The sequence below is a fragment of the Chelonia mydas genome, chromosome 4 (genome assembly GCF_015237465.2).
Source record: "Chelonia mydas isolate rCheMyd1 chromosome 4, rCheMyd1.pri.v2, whole genome shotgun sequence".
Classification (NCBI taxonomy): Eukaryota; Metazoa; Chordata; order Testudines; family Cheloniidae; genus Chelonia; species Chelonia mydas.
This window is the reverse complement of record NC_057852.1, coordinates 96,079,844-96,100,668: the sequence shown is the minus strand read 5'-3', so window position 1 is coordinate 96,100,668 and position 20,825 is coordinate 96,079,844. Positions and strand designations below refer to the sequence as shown.

General features: G+C 41.0%; 1 protein-coding gene across 17 annotated transcripts in view; it reads left to right on the top strand.

Annotated features, from left to right (window-relative positions):
- The window catches only part of LIMCH1 (LIM and calponin homology domains 1), a 305,602-nt gene that overhangs the window by 197,665 nt on the left and 87,112 nt on the right, over positions 1 to 20,825 (top strand). For 16 of the 17 annotated variants that reach the window (XM_043544463.1, XM_043544457.1, XM_043544462.1 and 13 more), the window contains 2 exons: positions 3,614 to 3,809; positions 8,764 to 9,016. In XM_043544463.1, coding sequence (XP_043400398.1) covers positions 3,614 to 3,809; positions 8,764 to 9,016 — 449 coding nt within the window. Of the gene's footprint in view, positions 1 to 3,613; positions 3,810 to 8,763; positions 9,017 to 9,741; positions 10,021 to 16,680; positions 16,972 to 18,555; positions 18,811 to 20,078; positions 20,424 to 20,825 lie in introns of all 17 variants that reach the window. The other variant, XM_043544449.1, reaches the window with a different exon arrangement.

Below are 20,825 nucleotides of genomic sequence, written 5' to 3'. Positions count from 1 at the left end.
CGACCCAGCAAGGCTGATTTCAGCGCTAATCCCCTTGTCAGGGGTGGAGTAAGGAAATCGATTTTAAGAGCCCTTTAAGTTGAAAAAAAGGGTTTCGTCGTGTGGACGGGTGCAGGGTTAAATCGATTTAATGCTGCTAAATTCGACCTCAACTCCTAATGTAGACCAGGGTTGAGTCTCTCCTGCATTTAGGTGGGCTCTGCCTGCTCTCTTTCTTCAGTCCCGAGACCCTGCCCTTTCCAGCTGGGCATCGATATCACTGGCCCCAACAGCTCCTCCCTGTCCCTTGTGTTCCGTCCCAGATAAACTGGTCACTAGGGCCCCCTCTCTTCCGTCCTTTGTTCCCCTCTGGCTGGAACTGGTTGGTCAGGTCACTGGGGTCCTCTCTCCTCAGCCCTTTGTCCTCCCACTGGCCAGAACCAGCTCACTGCCAAGCTGGGGTGGGCTCTTAGTCACGAGGTCATCAGTTGTTAGGATTCCCTGTCTCCAGGCCGTTGTCTGGGGGTCCCGGCTGCTAGGCGAGGTCACACCTGGTTCCCTGCAACAACAAACCCTCTCCCACCACCCTGTTAAACATGCGGCACACAGGGAAACTGAGGTGCACACACGCTATTCATGTAAAACACTGCAAAAATCCTCAACTTTGTCACAGAGTTGATGAGAAGGGAGAGGGCAGAATTCAGTTGGTCAAAGACAAGAACAACAAACTTGAATTTGCTGCGGTGGAGGAGGGGGAGCCAATGAAGGGAGTCTCCTAATATTTGAATGTTTCTATAGTCATAAACTTTTCAGTGTAGTAAACAACTATATTAGTTGGATGGTACTATTATGACTGTTGCTAGTCCTGTATTTCTTACCTTGCCTTCCCACTCCTCCTTTATGCCCCATATCAATTCTCCTGGAGTTATTTTGTGGTTGAATTTTAAGAGGTTTGTTGTAATTTAGAACATTTTAACTATGTTGTGCAGCACTCCATTGCTTTAACTTAGGCTGGATGGCGAGAGCACTTCTTTATAAATGAAGGGTTACACTGGCACAGTTCCACTGAATTTAGTAATGGCATTGACAACAAGTGACATTTCAGTATGTGCTAGTAGTACCTCCATTGAAATGCTTTTTTAACTTTATTCATTCAGTTTTTAATTTTATTTGTTTTAACCTACTTTACTGCACACTCATCCAGTTTTCAATCTGAAAAATTTAAACCATTAATCCACAGTGCACTTTGAATATATTCAGTAGTTTGAAAAGAAATATATAAAAGTGGCTGGGAAATAGGTTTTAAATTTGGCAGTTGTATCTACTTTTACTACCGCAAGGTTATACATTGATTTTTACCAGATGGGCATGATAGACCAGTGCATTATGGTATGCTATGGGATTATCTTTTCAGAAAGTGTCACAGTACAGATGTAAATGATACTTAGAGTGGTTTCTATCCAGTACATAACAAACACTCAAAATTAGAGGAAGTATCTGTCATAGCCAGTAACAGTAATCTTGGGTGAATGAGGTGCCAACGGGAAGGCTAAATAGTACATGTGTACAAAAGAATTACTACAGTCTATTGTGCCATCTCTTGCACACTTCCCTACTTTTACCTGTAGCCACCAGTAATTAAAAAGTAAACTAAATTAAAGTTAACAGGTTACTAAAATAGGGAATTTTGGAATCCGTTCATTCACACTTCATTCAGGGTTTTAAAGCATGAAACAGTTGAAGAATGTTTTTTTCAGCCTGTACTTTTGAATAGTTCATCTTATTTCTATCCCTCTTGCTATTGAGCATTTCCATGACTTTCAAACATATTATTTTAAGAAAATGGAAGTCTGCCAGAGGATTGAATATAGCTGATTGGTATGTAGAGATGGGTTTTTTTTTCTGAATCTGGATTTGGAAAAGATTTCAGATACTTTTGAAGAAAAGGGCAAAGAGGATTTTGAAAGGATGTAATCTTTGTTCTTAGAGCTATGTACTTAATATATATTTTAGGAAGACAGAGGTGGTATATGTTGAACAGTGTGTGTGTGTGATCTATATCTATATATAGATATATACCATTCCTAAACAAGGATAAGGGAGGAAAAACACATAGAATTAAATTACTACTTGTTAACATATTTTAAATTAAAAAATAAAACAACATTTGTGTATAATCCCAGTTTATGTATTCTGTGACTATTGGCATTACTGTGATTTTGCTTGGCCTTAAGGAACCTTTGGTGCTGGACATACTGTGGTATTTTGGCAGCAAGTTATTTAGTGGCTCTAATTAAGTCGTCGTCTTGGAAAGTCTACAAGACACAAGTTTCTAATCTTTCCTTTTCCCTCTGAGCCTCTCTCTTTGAATATTTAACTTTTTGATTGATATTATGATGCTCCCTTTCTCAGCTGCTCTTTTTGCCGTAATTCTCCTTTGCTAAGGAGGTTGTTGACTTTATTGTACCATGATGTTGATTGATCTGATCACTGGCAATACTAATAATGACAACAGTAGCTGTAGAGGGCAGTGGGAGTTATTCTCCACTCAGTTATCGAGCTCCAACTATCTGTAGCCCATAGGTGTTTTTTCAATTGGAAAGTTTAAAATTAATATTTAAGTGTGTCAGGAAGAAGTTTCACATTCCAATCTTTTCAGACTGAAAAATGTCAGTCTGATGATGTCATCCACATCTCTTGAGTTTTTCAGTGACAGTCTGGCGGAGAAAAAAAACAGAGGTTTATCTTTTGAGTAAGAGTGGTAGTTATTTTTGCTTTTCTCAGCCTGTGCTATTGTAATTAATGTTAAGAAACTGGCTGAAACAAGGGATTTATTATAATGCAAGGGTGAGGATGGCTTCCATTGACCTTTCCCTCTGCTGGAGTTTCAGAGTTTTAGTATGTGCTGCTTGCTCTGGAAAGAATTTATAATCACAGGGCTGTCAAAGACAACCATTGTTCTCACTGCTCTGAACATGTGGGTCAGCTACAAGTGCTTTTATATCCCCCAGAGCCAGGAGCTGGCAAAGAGTAAAGAGCACGACTGAATTCTTCTGAGGCATCAGGAAAAGCATTTTGCATATTTTTCATTGCTGATTGCTTTAGAAAGACATCCCTCTTTCATAACAGGAATTTCTCTTCAAGGTACAGGGAGGCTGGGACACACTGCTTCATTATTTTGCCGAGCTGAGGCGGCAACAACAAATGCTGCCTGCTGGTGTCCCAACCAGATACAATAGATAGATTGGGGGAATTAATCTGGAGAATAGTGAGCTTATCCACAACTCAGCCATGAGGTCAAATTTATAATGCCTTTGCCAGTGTGCTATGGACTATGGAAGACAAGTCAAATTTCAGGTTTATTTCAATGTTGATAGTTTTATTAACCTGCCTATTGCAACTGTATTTCAAATAACTATATTAATCCAAATCATGTGTGTTCCTCTTAATTAGTATGAAATGAGGTTTTATTGCAATCTCATGCTTTTGATTTGAAAGCTAAAAAAAAAAAAAGCTATGATTGAGGGAAGAGATTTTGGTGCATTAGAAAGATTCTTTGTACTCAGATGCATAGTGGATCTCATTTTTGTGTCACTGACTTTTTTGAAGAGGTACCATCTGTATTTCCATGTAGGAAACCGAAGACATTGAGAGCCCCAAACGCAACATTCGTGACAGTGGTTATATTGATTGTTGGGACTCTGAACGCAGCGATTCCCTTTCCCCCCCTCGCCACGGCAGAGATGATTCCTTTGACAGTCTGGATTCATTTGGTTCCCGCTCACAGCAGACACCGTCTCCAGATGTAGTGCTCAGAGGAAGCAGCGATGGTAAGTTTCGGTCACAACAAGATGCATGCAAAACATTGAATGTGTCACCCAGTGCTTTCAGTGCAAAGGCAGCCATTCAAAAGCTGGATGCAATTTCTGAATCATGATGTCTCCTGTGAATTGGTAAAAGAAACTTTCTTTGAATACAGATTTTTGTTTCTCGGGTCTTTAGATAATTTTGCCAGCAATTTATTTGAAGTCTGCCTCAGTTACTATAATGTAGTATCGTAAAATGAGTTATACCATACAAGTGTAATTTATGACATGGTTTTTCTCTGGGTTACAGGGTAGCAGACACAGTGTGCAGACACACATCAGCTCATAAGCTAGGCTGAAGCAAGAACTAAGAATGCAAAAGGGGGAAATATTATATGGCATTTGATTTTTTTCAATTAAACTAGTCGTCTAAGAGAAAAAGGAAACCTCTTGGAAATTGTTGATACCTAGGAGAGTTTTGAAGTGCAGTCTTATGAAAATACAGTTATGGCAATTCTTGGCAAGGTATTCAGCATTTAAGAAACTGAGTGACTTGATAGTTGTCCTTGCACACACACACCCCCCTCAGCCAGGGCATGCAGCTCCTGACCTTCAGCATGGCTGCTGCTTCAGTCTTTGCTCTCTGTATGTGTCCACTTGTGTCAGTATGGGATACTGTGAATATGCACAAGTGTCCTCTAGGAAGTAGACTTAGAGCTTGTCTTAAGCTTGATTCCAGCTCAAAGCTTCTAGGACAGAAATGCATTTTCTTCAGCCTTCCTCACAGAATGCTCTAGGCCATCTGCTCAGTTACTTCTGTGATAAGCATGATGTAATTGCCTGGATAGTATGTTCTCCAAATCCATCATTTCTATTCAATCATCCTCACTATTAAAAATAATAATGTTCGTTTATAGAAAAAGGGGAAGGGGGGGGCAGATTCTGAGGTAGGATCCAGCCCCTTCACTCCTCTTGGGCAGCACAAAAGAAATTGGTTCTGACCCTAAATGGTTCTGACCCTAACTGGCCAGCTGAGATTCCCTGTGGTATTGGGAACTCTGTGCTGGTTAAAGCTGGCAGTCAGTTCTTACACCATTAAAACATGTTAACTAGAACCAGTAAGCAGTTGCACTAACAGGGCCTATGGTTAGCATCTCCATTTGGGAGTTGACTTGATGTCCTCACCCAGGCACTGGACTCTGCAAGAAGAAACAGAGAAGAATATTTAGTACTCTTTTAAATTTTATAGTAGAACTATAGACAGACTGACAGACATAAGAGTACAGCTACCCCTTGCACACAGATAAATAAAATCCCTTACTTGGCCAGCTGTGGCCCAGACATGCTGCTTGTTCCCTTCATGAAGCTAGAGAGGTCCCTTGAACCACTGCTTCATATGTCAGTAGGAGCAGGGAATACTGGTCAGGCAGGGAGGACCTGCTGCCTCTTGCTCCCATCTTGGGCTGCTAGAAAGCACACAGATGACTGCAAATTAATTTTATAAATAGGGGTCAAGGCTGAGTGCTTATTGCAGATTTAAGCTCAAAACAACGGACATGAAAAATCATTGAAAGTTAAACAAGCCCTTTGTCTCCTGACATGCTGTCACCTAGACATGGTGATGCTTGTAGACCTGGACCCACAGTCCTAGAAGCAACCAAGGAGAGGATGTGGAGGAATTGCTTGCATTCTTTCTGCCATCATGTGCCTCTGCTGGTGGGTCGGGGTCTGTTTTTTCAGGACTCATCTGCATGCAGGACAGAACCAACCACTGGAGTAAAATTAGAGTATGGCATAAGAGTAAGCACTAAAGCACCTCCTCCTCTGCTGATTCCTGTGTTGTGGCACTGCTCAACCTAAAAATAAAGCAGTTGTCAAAGACTCAGCGCCACTCTGACATTTAGGATTCCATGGCCACGTCCCCACGTGTCATGCTGACAAATGCTAATGCTCCATTAATATGTTACTAGCCAGCATTCATATGCTAATTCCCATGAACCTAAAACTGCCCAATGCAAAAAACACCTGGCAAAAAAGCATGTTCTGAATGCAGCTGACTGCCTGATTCCAGTAGTGAGTCTAATGGTCCTTCCTGACTCTGGTCTCTTCCCCTTTCCTCGTTCATCTCCAAGCAAACACATTTGGCATTGCAGCAGAATTAACTGTCCTTTGCAGACAGCATTCCTGACATACTTAAGCCTCTTTTCTCTTTGAATTATCCACAAGCTCCTCATGATGTTTATGACTTTGTTATCCTTAATTGTTGAGCTAGATTATGCAAATACAGTATGATCGTTTACCCAAATTGTGTGAGTTTTTGTTTCTGTTCCCTGTAGTAGATACACATAATTTTGCCAATAATCTATTGTTTGGCTATGAAAGAGCTTTTCCAGATGACTGACAGTACTTCTACTGCGAACGCTCTTATAAATAATAGTTGTGTTGGTGTTTGTGATTCTTTTGTTTTCTAGGAAAACTCTTGCCATTAAAATCTTGTTCACTTAGTGTTATCTGCGAATGTGATTTTAAAAAAAGGGGTCATGAATACCAGCAAAGCAAATTGGTAGGTTTAATTCACAGGAACAGCCACCCAGCTTTGTTTAACATTGTTGTTTGCTTCTTGTCTCTTCCCACACACCCCAAAGCTCTGATTTTTCCACTGCTTGTTCCTATTCTTCACCAAAAAATATCCCCCAAACTATCTATTACTCTGACCCAACCACTTCTGCCTTTCCCTTCCTTCTCTCCTATTTCCAAATTCTCTATCTCCTTACCCTTTTCTCTTTGACTTAAGTTTCTGCTCCTGTTCTTTTGTACTGAAGTAATTGACCCAAGAGCCAGTGGAGGAGGACTGATTAAATTACCTGAGGCCTGGTCTAGACTACAGTTAGGTCAACATAAGGCAGCTTATGTTGACCTAATTATGTCCATGTACAGCCTACAGCAGGGGTGGGCAAACTACAGCCCACGGGCCATTTTAAACCAGCCCTCGAGCTCTTGCGTGGGGCGTGGGGTCTGGGGCTTGCTCCGCTCTGGTGCTCCAGCCGGACAGCAGGGTTGGGGGCTGCTCCACGCGGCTCCCAGAAGCAGCAGCATGGCCTCCCTCCGGCTCCTACCTGCTCCAATGACCCCCACTGGCACGCCAATGGGAGCTGCAGGGGTGGTGCCTGTGGATGGGGCAGAGTGCAGAGCTGCCTGGCCGTGCCTCCGCTTAGGAGCCGGAGAAGGGACATGCCGCTGCTTCCGGGAGCCACGTGAAGTAAGTGCCACCCGTAGCCTGCACCCCTCAGCCTCTTTCCATGCCCCAACCCCCAGCCCCACCCCTGATCCCCCTCCTGCCCTCTGAACCCCTCGATCCTAGGCCAGAGCACCCTCCTGTATCCCAAACTCCTCATCTCCAGCCCCACCCCAGAGCCCACACCCCCAGGCGGAACCTGCAACCCTTCCCGCACCCCAACCCTCTGCCCCAGCCCTGGCCCCTCTCCCACCCTCTGAACTCCTCGGTCCCAGCCCAAAACACCCTCCTACACCCCAAACTCCTCATCCCGAGCCCCACCCCAGAGCCCACACCCCCAGCCAGAGCTCTCACTCCCTCCCGCACCCCAACCCCAATTTTGTGAGCATTCATGGCCTGCCATACAATTTCTATTCCCAGATGTGGCCAAAAAGTTTGCCCACCCCTGCACTACAGCCTTTGTCCCACCGATTTAAGTGCCTTACTACACCGACATAATAACACCACCTCCATGAAAGGTGTAAGGCTTATGTTGGTGCACTTAGGGTGATGCAGTGCCTGTGTAGACACTGCATTCTTTACATTGGCTGTTGGCTGTCTTCTCAAGAAAACTGGGCCTGTAGAGCCGGGCTGTCCCCTGCTCCCAGCTGGGCTGCTGCCCAGAGGCTCCGCACTCCCTGCCCCCTCCACTCCCAGCCAGGAGCAGTGATGTGAGAAATTGGGGGGGAGGGCCTATGTGGAGGGCTTTCAGCCCCCCACACTGCCCCTCTTCAGTTGGTGGAAGCGCTCCTGGTGAGGATGCGCACCACGAACAGAAGAAGGGAAATGTGGACATCACCCACCACAGTAATTACTGCAGTGGCTGTAAGGTGACCTAACATAGGTTGACTTAGGGCTGCGGTGTAGACATGCCCTGAGTCTCTTGGTTTACAATTGCCCAAAGTCATGCCTAGCCTGTGGGCATCTAAATGGGCCTAGCATAATTCTGAAAAGAGATGGCATGTGCCTATTCCTGTAGAAAGTAAAGCTGGTTGGGAATTTTTTGGCATAACATTTATTTGTTGAAAAATGCAGATTTGTCAAAACTGAAAATTATTGTTGGAACATGCCAGTTTCATTGAAACTTTCAGCAGGAAAGGTGTCTCAGGTCCAGGATGGATTAGAGTGAGAGAGAGACAGACCCCGCACTGAACCTGGCCCCAGAATAACCAGTAGCCTTGTGGTTAGGGTTGGGATGTGGCAGACCCAGGATCAAGCTTGAGGTCAGGTAAACTTGAGTTTGGGTTTATACCGCTGGGTTATATCATTGGATACTGGTGTAAAACTGACCCATCACTTTGGGCAACTGATCAAGCCTTTGAAAACGTAACTTGCTGTGAACTTTTTCTTGAATTAGATTAGTTTTGGGTTTTTGGCTGCAGAAGGTAGGCCACTGGAATAGACTTCTGTTTGTTACCACTATAGGAGTGTGGCCATTATTTCACTGATTGATTTAAAACAGGAATATAAATCCACTATAACTAGCTGTGTGTGTTTGAACTTTCTATGGCAAGTGTTATTTCAACAGGGGTTGTCTTCCTTATTAAAAAAATAATAATTTTTAAAGAAATGTCTGAAGATGCTGTAGTAAACTGTAGTATTTTGGCCCATTATTATAAAATACTGTTGTATTTTTAAGTAAGGATTTTGTTTTCATTTTGACAAGTTAGGGTAAAATTACCCTTTTTTCTTATTTCTCAATAGGGAGAGGCAGTGACTCTGAGTCTGACTTGCCACACCGAAAGATGCCAGACGTGAAAAAAGATGATATGTCTGCAAGGCGGACGTCGTATGGCGAACCTAAATCAGTTGTGCCTTTTAACCAGTATCTCCCGAATAAGAGTAACCAGACTGCCTATATACCAGCTCCTCTTCGGAAAAAGAAAGCTGAACGAGAGGAGTACCGGAAGAGCTGGAGTACTGCTACTTCACCACTTGGAGGAGAGAAGCCTTTCCGGTAAGGCTTTGTCCCTCCAGTGATGTTATTTTTTAACCTTTAACAAGTCATGACCTTTAAAAGTACACAGTGCTTTGTAAAATGGGCGAAATAGATCTTACTTAGAACTAACTGATAGATTTTTACCCTATTGTTTCAAGCAACAGAAGAGCAATAGTCTCATGAGTGGAAAGTCAGGTAATAAAAGACTTAGGTAGTTATCCTGACGTCAGTGTTGTTCACTGTGCAGTACAATGTTGGCTGTGAATTATTCAGTGTTGCAGTACACATTAACTGTTTAAAACTGAAGTGTTTGACAAAATATTGGTTTATTTAAATGCCACGTTTAAATATTAAAATAACTGTCAAAAGTACAGTTTGTTGCTCTAATGTGGTCCTTGATGACGAGAGTCAGTTTTCAAGAGATGCTTCATTTTCAGTGAATAAAAGTCTTTGTGATATATATTAGTCAAAATAGTTACCATCTTTCTGTTCTTGAATTCTGAAAATAAATCTATTGTGCATCAGTTACATAAATTTAGTTTAGTACATAAATGTGCTCTAAGATTTCCCAGATTTTACATCAGGTGTTTTTGTTTTAATTTGGTTTCAGAATAGCCTGCACTAGATAGTATGATTAGGCTTCTGTGCCATTCATCAAAATATTGTTTGAAATGTTAGTATCAAGCAAAATGTATAAAGAATGCAGTGTACTGTACAGTAAACTACCTTGTATAACTCAATAGCAAAAACCACCCTGAAACCATAGAAGAAGAACAAAGTGAGGCACCAAGACGACATGAAGAGGAGCAGGTGGGATGCATGGCTTCCAGGACAAACCCCAGTAAAAGTCAAGTAGATTTGAATCAAAACAAAGGAGAGACCATAGGTCAGTTTCCTTCAGGTAGTGCCAAAGAAACTGCAGTGCACAAGTGTAAAGAGAAAGATGCAGAGGAGATCAGAAAGTTAAGAAGGCTTGAACAAGCTGGTATTAAGGTCATGCCAGCAGCACAACGCTATGGCAGGTTAGCTCAAAAGTGTGTGATATTGTGCACGCTTCACATTTCAAATTTTGCGAGTGTGTGGGTTTTTCTCATTCTGCCATTACTTCACTTCTCATAACCAAAAAAAAAAAAAAAAAAATCAAATCTACTAAGCACTTGCATTTTCTGCTGTTTCACTTGCAACTAATTAGATATTAGAAAAGGTTTAGGTATGGAAAAGCTTGTGACATGGTAATCATGCATTGCAAAGCTAGATGGTGTTACATGTGTTTTGCTGCAATTAGTAATAGTGCTACACCCTAACTTGGATGGAAACGAAGTTCAAGAAACAAAAACTACCAAGAACATTTTCAAGCTTGTAAATCTTCCATTTTATACCATCTTAGGTTCACAAAAAACCCCAAACCTGTTTTACGAAGTGATTCCTTGTTTGGACAACGGTTCTAGAAATTCTTTAATACTCTTCTTAGTGATGGAACATTTCAGTGACAAGTGGCTGAATCACACTTAAAAATATAAGTGTTTAGTATTTTTAACAATTATATTAAAGGATGTATTTTATTTTAAAGACAGGAACTATAAAAATGCATTGCTTGTTAATACCTGCACCAAGTAAAGCATGTCGATATAGTTCAGCAGTCATTCTTTGACTGTAGCTACGCACAGAATGGCCATATTTATTCATCATTTCACCGGCATTGTTTGTTTTTTGGTTTTACTTAAGTTGGTTATTTCCCTTTCATTATTTCAAAAGTCTGATAATGGATGGACTTGTCAAATGCAGTTAAATAATCAAATCAAAGTAAGTATGTGTGTGTATTTTCTGCTTCAGTCTTGTTTTATTGTTCTAAAGGTATGCTGTCTTCTTACAAGCAATAACGTACGTTTTGTATATCAGTAATACACATCATAACCAATGCATGTATTAGCCAAGGCACTGAAGAGCTATACAAGGTAACAGACAAACTAAGTGCTACCCTAGGACATGAGCCAAAATACTAATAAAAAGAATTTGTGATCAGTCATAAATCACAGCCTCATCCTGCCTCAGTTAATTGCAGGCCGCCGGTCAGTAGTTCATAAACCAGAAGGATAATAATGCAGGCATATCTGAGTCCAAGACAATAGTATTGTGTTTGGCAATCCAAGGTGTAACAAACAATATTTATAGCCCATGTATTATTTTTGGAGGATACTTAGAACCTTTGGCTGTCAGCCCCCTGCTCCAATCTTGCTTTGATTTACTGATTTTAATCTCCAAGACAGATGCACATGTAGACAACGATATGGTTCAGCAGGGATTCTGATCTCCTCCTTTCACAGAGTGCCTTTGTGCTACTTTGGCAGGAGGAAAGAGGAACGACAATAATTAGTGATTTTTGTTCCCTGCTCCCACCAGAAGAAGCTCTCTAACTTGTCAACCAGGTGCAATTTCTACAGATCGCAGCATGGGTGTTCAGAGGAGCTAATGACTCTCTACACCAGCTAAACAGCTGAGGTGCAAAGAACCAAGCTTGCAGGAGAAGCTCAGTCTTGCTGCAGTTTCCCTCTTAACACTGGGAGAAGATCTTTGGGCCTAGTGAGGCAGGAGAAAGGGGAATGAAGGTGCAGAACTATAGGGAGAAATTTGTTACAGCAAGTGTGAGTGGGGAAAGGGAGAATGGAGAAGAAGGAGAGATGGGGCAGACTTCAGGGTAAAGCGAGGGAGAGGGGTCAACTTTGTCATCTTTCTGTTCACTGTTGCCCCATCTTTGAATCACTCCTTTGACTCCCCTTCCTCCATTGGCTCTCCTTTCTCCTCTACATCAAGTTCAAGATTCTTGTCCTATCATTCAAGGACCTACATAACTCTGCTCCTCAGTACTTACCTATTCTGGTTTCTCTTTGCTTTTCCCCTGTCAAGGCTGAATCCCCACTCTGTCACTCTGAGTGCAGAAGTGGGGGCCAGCAAGGATTTTAAAAATTAATACTTGCCACTCCAGGCTTGTATTACACTCCCAAGGTTACAGCTTTTCTCTGACCTTGGCTTGGTAAACGCTGCTACCACCCAAATGCAAAACCAAACCAAACCAAAACAAAAAAACCCTTTGAACCCAGGAAGGAGCACTTGGGAATTCCTTCCTGTGGGGTACCCTTAAGCCCTTTCATCCCCCCCCCGGCCCCTCCTGGCCGGGGAAGAGCTGAGAAAGAAAACTAAGGAAATTAGCTGTGGCTACCAGCTAATCGAACACGCACATACCTCTTAGGACACCAAAAATCCAATCCTGTTTTTTAAAAAAGGTCAACTTTATTAAAAACAAAAAGGAAAAAATTACATCTGGAACTTAGCCTTTTTGCTAGATCTTAAAAGAAACAATTCCAAAAATTAAGCACCCAAACTAGCTTTTCGGGGTGTTCAGCTTAAAGGTTACAAGCAAACAAAAGCATCAGGGGTTAGCACAAAGGAGATCCACAAGCCAAAATAAAAAATAAACCTGATTGTGTCTGTCTAAACATTCCCTATCCAAATAATTTCTTCTGGGTATGGAAAATGAATTTTCATACCTGGTTCAAGCCTTACACAGCGTTGCTGCTCCGTCCCTGCAGCCTAGAGAACAGAGAAAGAGAAAGTTTCTTTCCCAATTTCAAAAAGTTTTATCTTCCCATTGGCTCTTTTGGCCAGGTGCCCACTCCTTTTCTTTTACCTGTGGGCTTGTTAACCCTTTACAGGTAAAGCAAGCAGAGAACAGACCAAGAGGGATTTTATAACTAACTGGCAGGCTGGGTGTCCATCAAAGGGAGCTACTCTCTTCCCCCGCCCCCCTTCATGTATCTCATCCCCCCATCCCTTCTGCTCTGCCCATGATGCCAGCCTACATGTTTCTCCCACAACTCTGTTTTTTTTCCACACTATTTTTTACCCATGAAAACTCTTTCTGAGCTGGTATGCAAGGCACCAGCCTTTCCATATTCCAGTCCTCTGATGACCCAAATCCACTGTGATGCCTACAAGATATTACCTCATTAATGTCAAACCTGAAGGGCATTGGGGATACACTGGCCCCAGTCTAGCTAGCACTTAAGGAAGTATTTAAATATGTTGCTCATTCACAGCCTATTACTATTTATTTGTATTACCCGAGCACCTAGGAGCCCTAGTCATGGACCAGGACCCAATATGCTGGACAGTCCCTGCCCCAAGGAGCTTATGATCCTGTAGATAATGATAAATTGTGTTATCAAAATGTGGCCAAACACCTTGACCATTTCACTTACACCTTGTACCCTTTTGTGTATTGGTCGGCCTGTCTGTCTTTTTATATTGTAAACTCTTTAGGGCAGGGACCTGACTTTCTAAAGTCCGTCTGGATTGAGGGGGAGAGCTGGAGGTGTGGCATGAGAAGCTGGAGGCATTCCATAACAATTGGGTGGTGGGTTTTCTTTGCCCATCCTCCCTTCTGGGGTGCAATCAAACTTTTTGTCTGGGAATTCTCAGTTTTTACTAAATGGTATGTACATGGGAAATCATTTTCTGAAAATACTGCTTCTGGATCCCCCAACAAGGGCTTACTTCTTTATCTGAAAATAATTCAGGGAGACTGATGGAGGGAAGAAAATGAGGTGGGTTAAGTTGGAGGGACCCTCAGTGAGACCCCTTGACTGGAATTTGGGTTCCGTCCGAACATTTAGAATACCACTGATAGAGGTGGTTGTAATAAATGTTATGGGGACTCCTGCATTTCACAAGGCATGGTATAAATTTATTTTATTATGCACTTGTGAGTATAACTCCACTTCACCCATTGCTGCTTCTGTAGTATCTAAAGGAAGATAACAGCATTTAAATACAAAGAACTTTCCCCTACCCATGCAGCCCAAAAATAAATTGTGATATTGTAATGTAGTATAAATTGTATTGTTGCTCCTTTGGGAAAACCTACATAACTCACGTGGCTCTGTCACCCATGAGTAATGTAATCATGCCAAGCTTGTGGCAGTAAAACCATGTTTATATTACTTTCAAATCTTCTCATACTGTGCATTCATTAAATACTTGGATTGCTAAATGCCTCCCATTTGACTAAGAACATCCCCCTCCCATGAGGTATACAGCATGCTCTTGGCTAGGTGGTGGTATTTTTTCATTCCCTTCACTGGTCTGAAATTGGTGGAAACAATCTGACACTTGAGTAGCCTTCAGAATGTTACCAATCAAAATGTACTCTCCTGAGGAATTTCAGTTTTTCCTTAAAGTGGAAGGTCCAGCGATTAGGGTATTAGCGAGTAAACTAAGATTTTAGGTGACCTCTGTGTTCAGTCCCTACTCCACCATACTTTCTGTGTGACCTTGGGCATGTCATTCAGTATTTTTGTCCCTCAGTTCCCTATCGGCAAAATACTTTACCTCACACTGGTACTAAGGATAAATGCATTAGAGATCGTGAGGTGCTCAGATACCACAGCAATGAAGCCATATAAGTGCCATGGATATCTAGATAGATTCCACCACCTTTGTGTTCATTGTTAATCCATAAAACACAATATAAAAAGAGCTAAATGTGGCATTTCCTGTTGCATGTCCATGCTGGAAATGCCTAATGGGGCACAAAATGCTCTTTGAACGAACTTGAACTCTGTTACTTCACAAAGGCAAGAACTGCTCTCACCCCAACAGTGCATAAAACCATTGCATGACTTTTAGTTGATGCTACATTCCTTGCATACCTACATTAGCTTCCTTAAATAAACATACTAAACAGTCTTGATCTACTGACATACTAAACTATTCATAATCACAGGAAGGTGAAGAGCATCTGCTTTTTAAACAAGTATGTGAATCATCTATGATGCATAAAACTATAATTGATTCCTCCAAACTTTTGTTGGAATTATAAAACTGGATTTGGAAGATCACTGCCCACTGAGTGGCCTTGGATTTGAAGGACTGAAATACTGGATAATATTACCAATATAACTAGAAGCACAGTAACTCTGTGCCAACAAATAGATGCAAAACTGAAAGTGACTTGGACACCTACTAGCATCTCAGGGAAAAGAAAGGCAGTTTTTAACTGCTTCCCTGCATTCATGGACCTATGCCTGGCTGACTTTTCAGTGCCATTCTGTGGCCTGATGGACACAAACCTTCTATTACATCTTTGTGATAAAATCTAAATTGGGACTGTTAACATTTTGCTGAAAGGGCAGCTGGGGCTATAGATAGTCGGAGATAAAGATGGGTTTGCAGTGCTCAGAAAACTTAAATTTAAAAAAATTACAATAAACAATTTTAACTATTGATTGTAAAATGGGGGGGGGGGAACGTGTGGACTCTTGAGCTGTTGCCATTATTTTAGTATCTTCACTTTACCATATTTTCTGACTTAGAAGGTGTGCAGTATGAAAAATAAGAGGCATGATATCTGAACCTAGTAATATTACTATATTGACCTATCTTGCAACACTCAAGTCTTCATGTCTAGTTTTCTAGTGATTTCTAGAAAAATAAGCTTTTGATATTTTTTTCCAGTGGGGATAGAAGTATGTAAATTATTCTTCATTATCTTCTCTTGTAAAAAGTGACTCAAATTGTATGAGCATATTGCATAATTTAGAAATAATATTTTCCTGGTGTCCAAAATCAAGAGCCATATTGCCATATTATTAGTATATCAGTATTGGTCTTAGGTGACTGAAGGCACCATCTCCAGGATGCAGGTATTAATGGGCCACTAAAACACAACATTGTGTCTCATAGACATGCTTGGAAGGGTTAGATTTTTATTGGTAAGTATCTATTTCACTGTACACACAAAAACAGATGAAAATATTTCCATTGATGATCATCAAAATTTAGAGAGGCAAAGTAAGAAAATTGCTTGAGAACTTGTTCGAGCTTGATTCAAGTGATTTAAGGATTTTGTATATTTTGACATGTGAGGTTGGCAGTTTGTGTTTTAATGGTTATAAAATGTTAACTTTTTGAATCTGTGTCTACTGTAATTAAGAAGTTATTGCCTGACACCCTCCATTATCTGACACCCCCATAATTTCCCACAACTGTGAAGATTAAAATTGATAAAAATTGAAAAAATGCTTAAACATAAACATTGATATTATCCTTCAAAATCCACCGAGTCTAGAGAGAGAGGGGCTCATTTCTGCTTACTTGTAAAGCAAGAAGCAGATAATTTCTTTTGAAAAAGGGGAAAAATCAAAGTGTGGTGGGCAGAGTCGGGGGGAGGGGAAAGGACCAGTCTTAATGACTGCCCAGGGTACAGAAAAATGGGCAGTCTTGTTTAGGTGGTGAATTCTAGGTATCTGAGGATTCCACAGTAATGATCAGAAACGAGCTTGGTAGTTTAGGTAAATGAAAATAGCTTTAGTATAAAAGTGTCTAAGAATAATGTCACCACTGAATGTATAATTTGGAGTCTGTTTCCATCCATGGCTAAAATAATAGCGTAAAGGCCTGATCCTTCTAACTGTTCATGTTTGGAACTACAGTTGACTTCTATGAGAGCTTTCCTCGCGGAGGGTCTGCAGGATTGTGCCCTAAACAAATAAATGAAGGCCTCATCTAAACTAACAGCTGCTTTGAGCACATTTGACTAACAGCACTTATTTTATGGCCTGGAAATGAATGTTGGCATTTTTCCTCTTACCAAATCTGGAACTCCATTTAATTTTGCTCTGTGTCAGTCAAAAGCAAATATGTGAAGATAGTGAACCTACCCCAAACATCATCCTTCACAAGGAGAAACCCTCTATGATGCATTATCAAGGGAAGGATTCTGGATCAGAAGATGAAGCTGTGTGCAGAGTTCCTGATCTAGAAAAGGATGACTTTGCAGCCCGGAGAGCAAGACTGAATCAGCCCAAACTTACAGTGTCATTTAACCAGTTTTTAGTTGGGCCCTGTACAAATAAAGATAAAGGTAAACTGGAAGGTGTTAAAAAGCCATCACAGAAGGAAAAACAGGAATATGCCAGGTGTGCATACTATCTTTCTCTGTCTATTGTAATATTTAATTCTATGTGAAATACTGTTATTTGGTAGCTAAGACAAATCTGGCCCAAAAGTTCAATAATGGATAAATAAATATCCATAAAAATCAATACAAATTCTCCATTATTTTTAAAAATTGTAATGGAAAATTTCTTTTTATAAAAAAAAAAACTCTAGTGTTTTCAGCTGAGACATTGTAGAATTGCACTAGAACCTGAGAACTGGACAGTGAAACTGATTAGAAACTTACAGTTAAAAAAAAGGAAAGCACACTGCATATTTTCAGTGTCCAAAGCGAGAGAAGTCCGGCAATGAATATAAATAGTGAAAAGTAAATTTTAGAATGTAAAATCTAAAGAGAGTAAATTCAATAAACTAATGAAAATTTGTGATATAAATAAGGAAATGTTTGTTTTATTATATATGGTTTTAAATTGAACACTATTCTTTGAATCTGTGTAAAGAAAGGGCCAAATCCTCTGCTAGGTTATACATGTACAGCACTCTGTGAACTAAATGGGATATGGGACCATATAATTAGTGGCAGAATTTGTTTAACATTATTTTGGAAATAGACAGATTGGTTCCAAGTTAATAACTCTCCAATCCAGTGCTATACTCGGTGTAAGAAAAGTTAACTATGCTATAGACACTTCTGTTAAGCAACCATCTTCTGTAGAACATAAGCATATCTGCTTTTGTTTGTTGATATTACATGAGGCATTTTTAGATAGCATGGGGGGTGTATATAAAAGAAATATAGATCTGGAGATCTAGTGTAAAAACCCACTAATGAAAAAATGGAACGAAATACAAATATTTATTTTATATTAGTCTATTTTGTCATTTGTGGGTTTTCACACTAGATCTCCAGATTTATATTTAATCCTAAATTTGAACTAATACAGGTAACATTAAGCAAGCCTATCGTTAGCATCTGTCTACCTACAACTGAGACGTTCCAAGTTTTTTTTTAAATAAGTTCATGTTGTTTTCAGTTTTATAAAATGTTCCTTCCAGTCAGTAACAATCTGGCACATTGACATTCATAGTAAGCATTCTGACATGTGAGTAATGTCTTGGAAGGGCATCTGGAGAATATACCACATTAGAATTCTAGAATTTGGAATCTTGCAAAGGTTATAGACATTACTCTATAATGGTTTAAAAGTAATAATTCTCCAGCCCTGGTACATTCAGGAATGAAACTTGCAATAATTACAATAACTTTAATAGTATGAGAGTTGGACATCATAACTTATCAGAATGAACCTCATTACTGAACTAAACACTGTTGCAGTGATTCCAGATGTACTTGTTTGGGTTAAACTCAAAACTATAATCATCCAATGAAAGTGTCTCATTAGAATTCACAGGGTAGTCTACATGAAACAGTCCCAGTTTCAACTGATTGCATGCTTGCTCAAAGAAACCCCAACCTTTCTACTTTATTCATCGTTTCAATTTGTTCTTATACTCTGAACTGCCATTATTGACATTCCACTTATCATTGTCTAACTCCCCAAAATGGCCTTTTTTTTGCTGCTTTGTAATGTGCATTAAATTAGAGCAAACCAGGTACATATGGCATCAGCGAGGCAAATTGTTACACATAAAGAAAACCCACTCCTGCAGTCTCAGGATCCCGAGTCAGAGGAGGAAGAGCAGGTGAAAGTGCCTGATATTCAAAGAGATGACCTAGCTAAACGAAAGACTCAAAGTAACCTTACCCAGCAACAAGAGTCTCCAGTGTTTGTGAAAGCTTCTATAACACAAGCAGATTTGGAGACGTGGGACAGACTGAAAGTGTCTGAGGAGCTCAGGTATGTTGTTTTACAGGGTCATGGATGAAGCTGGAATGGCAGTGTGGGAAATATGAATTAATATTGCTTGAATGTCTCAAGTGGCTTTTTTTTTTTTTTACTTGAATAGTGCGGTGTTGAAAATGGTTCTTTAAATACAAAACCAGAGCTTAACAAATATGCAAAATAAGTCCAAGCACCTTACTAATGCATGCAAGTGATTTGTAAAAAGAAAAGGAGTACTTGTGGCACCTTAGAGACTAAGGTGCCACAAGTACTCCTTTTCTTTTTACGGATACAGACTAACACAGCTGCTACTCTGAAGCAAGTGATTTGGAACTCCTCCAGCAAAGGATAGCAACCCCTCACCTACCTAGTGGTAGGCATTCCATTTTCTAGCCAAGTGTAGTCATCTATACAGGCATTCTTTTCATTGGCTTGGTTATTGGGTGATTTCAGTCCTAATATAAGCCACCACACTAACTGTCCTTTGATCTCCTAGAAGCAATAGTGGTATATAGTACTACTTATGAGTGGAAAGTTGTAAACTACTGCAGACATGCTCAAACTAGAGATGCAACACTCATCTAGATTTGTGATAGGGTTGAACTTTGAGTGTGATGATGCCAACATCCTGCAAACTCTGTTTACATTTTGGCCACATCCAAAATATCCTCCTTCTGCAATTTAGACTCAACTTATAACCTGAATGGTTAAGGTTAGGCAAGGATTCTGGGTTTCGTTTCAAACCCCCACTTAAATTTGAAGGAGTTCATATTCCATTTTCATCCTTGGCTTCACTGTTCACACCACAATATTTCAGGGCCAAATTATGGGGTTTTTTTGTGGTGTTGTATTAAGGAGAAGGCATAGGGAGCACCTAATGCTTCACTGCAGGAAGCAGCTATTAAATGGCCATCTGTATTCCCTGAGAATAACAGGGGTCTGCTAGCACTGGCCAACAGCACATGGGGACATGTCCAATTAGATTTGGGTGTGGCTGTAGATCCATATCTTCTGCCTAGGGTGTATTTGTGTCCTATACTAGACTCCTAAAAAGTAGGAGGGGCTACCAGAGAGCAAGCTTCCCACAGTTTCTCTGGAGGAATTATGCTATCTCTTGGCTTCCAGCCCATATGGACAGTTCACCTCCTTCTATATGCTCTGGCTTTGGATCTAAGACCCTCAGTATACACTAAGATGTTTGCTAGGCTATTTGTGATTTTTGTTCTTGGTTTTCCTTTTGTCTTGTAACTTCCTTTGATTCCTTTGTTTCTGGTTCTGACTAGTGAAGAAAACCTCAAACGCTCCCAGGATCTTGAACCATCTGCTGAAATTGCAATGGAAGCAGCTGTTCGTGATGATTTTGCTAGCCGCAAAGCCAGAGCATACAAAAAGGCTTTTAGCCCCAAGCAGAGGTTTGTGCACTTTGGGCCAGTGACTGAGATTGATCAACAGAAATGGGAGAAGCTTAGTATTGCCAGGGCCACATCCAACAGAGAAATCACAGAGGAGACTGGGAGGGAAAGTGCTGAGACACAGACTTGCCATGAAAGCTTTGCATCTGCCACTGCCTGCAGCCTCACTACCATTGGACATAATAATGAAGTCTCCAGGCCACAAAATGATTCCAGGTATTGTGACAAAGTTCCTGCGCTACCTTGGTGGGTCTTGCGGATTTGCTCACCTTGGAGCTTCACGGCAGCCCTCAGCTTGGCCGTTTTTCTGAATTCACAGTTCAGGTCGACAACTCCTGTGTCCGACCAGGAGTTGGGAGGATTTGGGGGGAACCCGGGCCCGCGCTCTACTTCGGGTTCCAGCCCAGGGCCCTGTGGAATGCAGCTGTCTAGAGTGCCTCCTGGAATAGCTGTGCGACCACTACAACTCCTTGGGCTACTTCCCCATGGCCTCCTCCCAACACCTTCTTTATCCTCACCATAGGACCTTCCTCCTGGTGTCTGATAATGCTTGTACACCTCAGTTCTCCAACAGTCCACGTTCTCACTCTCAGCTCCTAGTGCCTCTTGTTCCCAGCT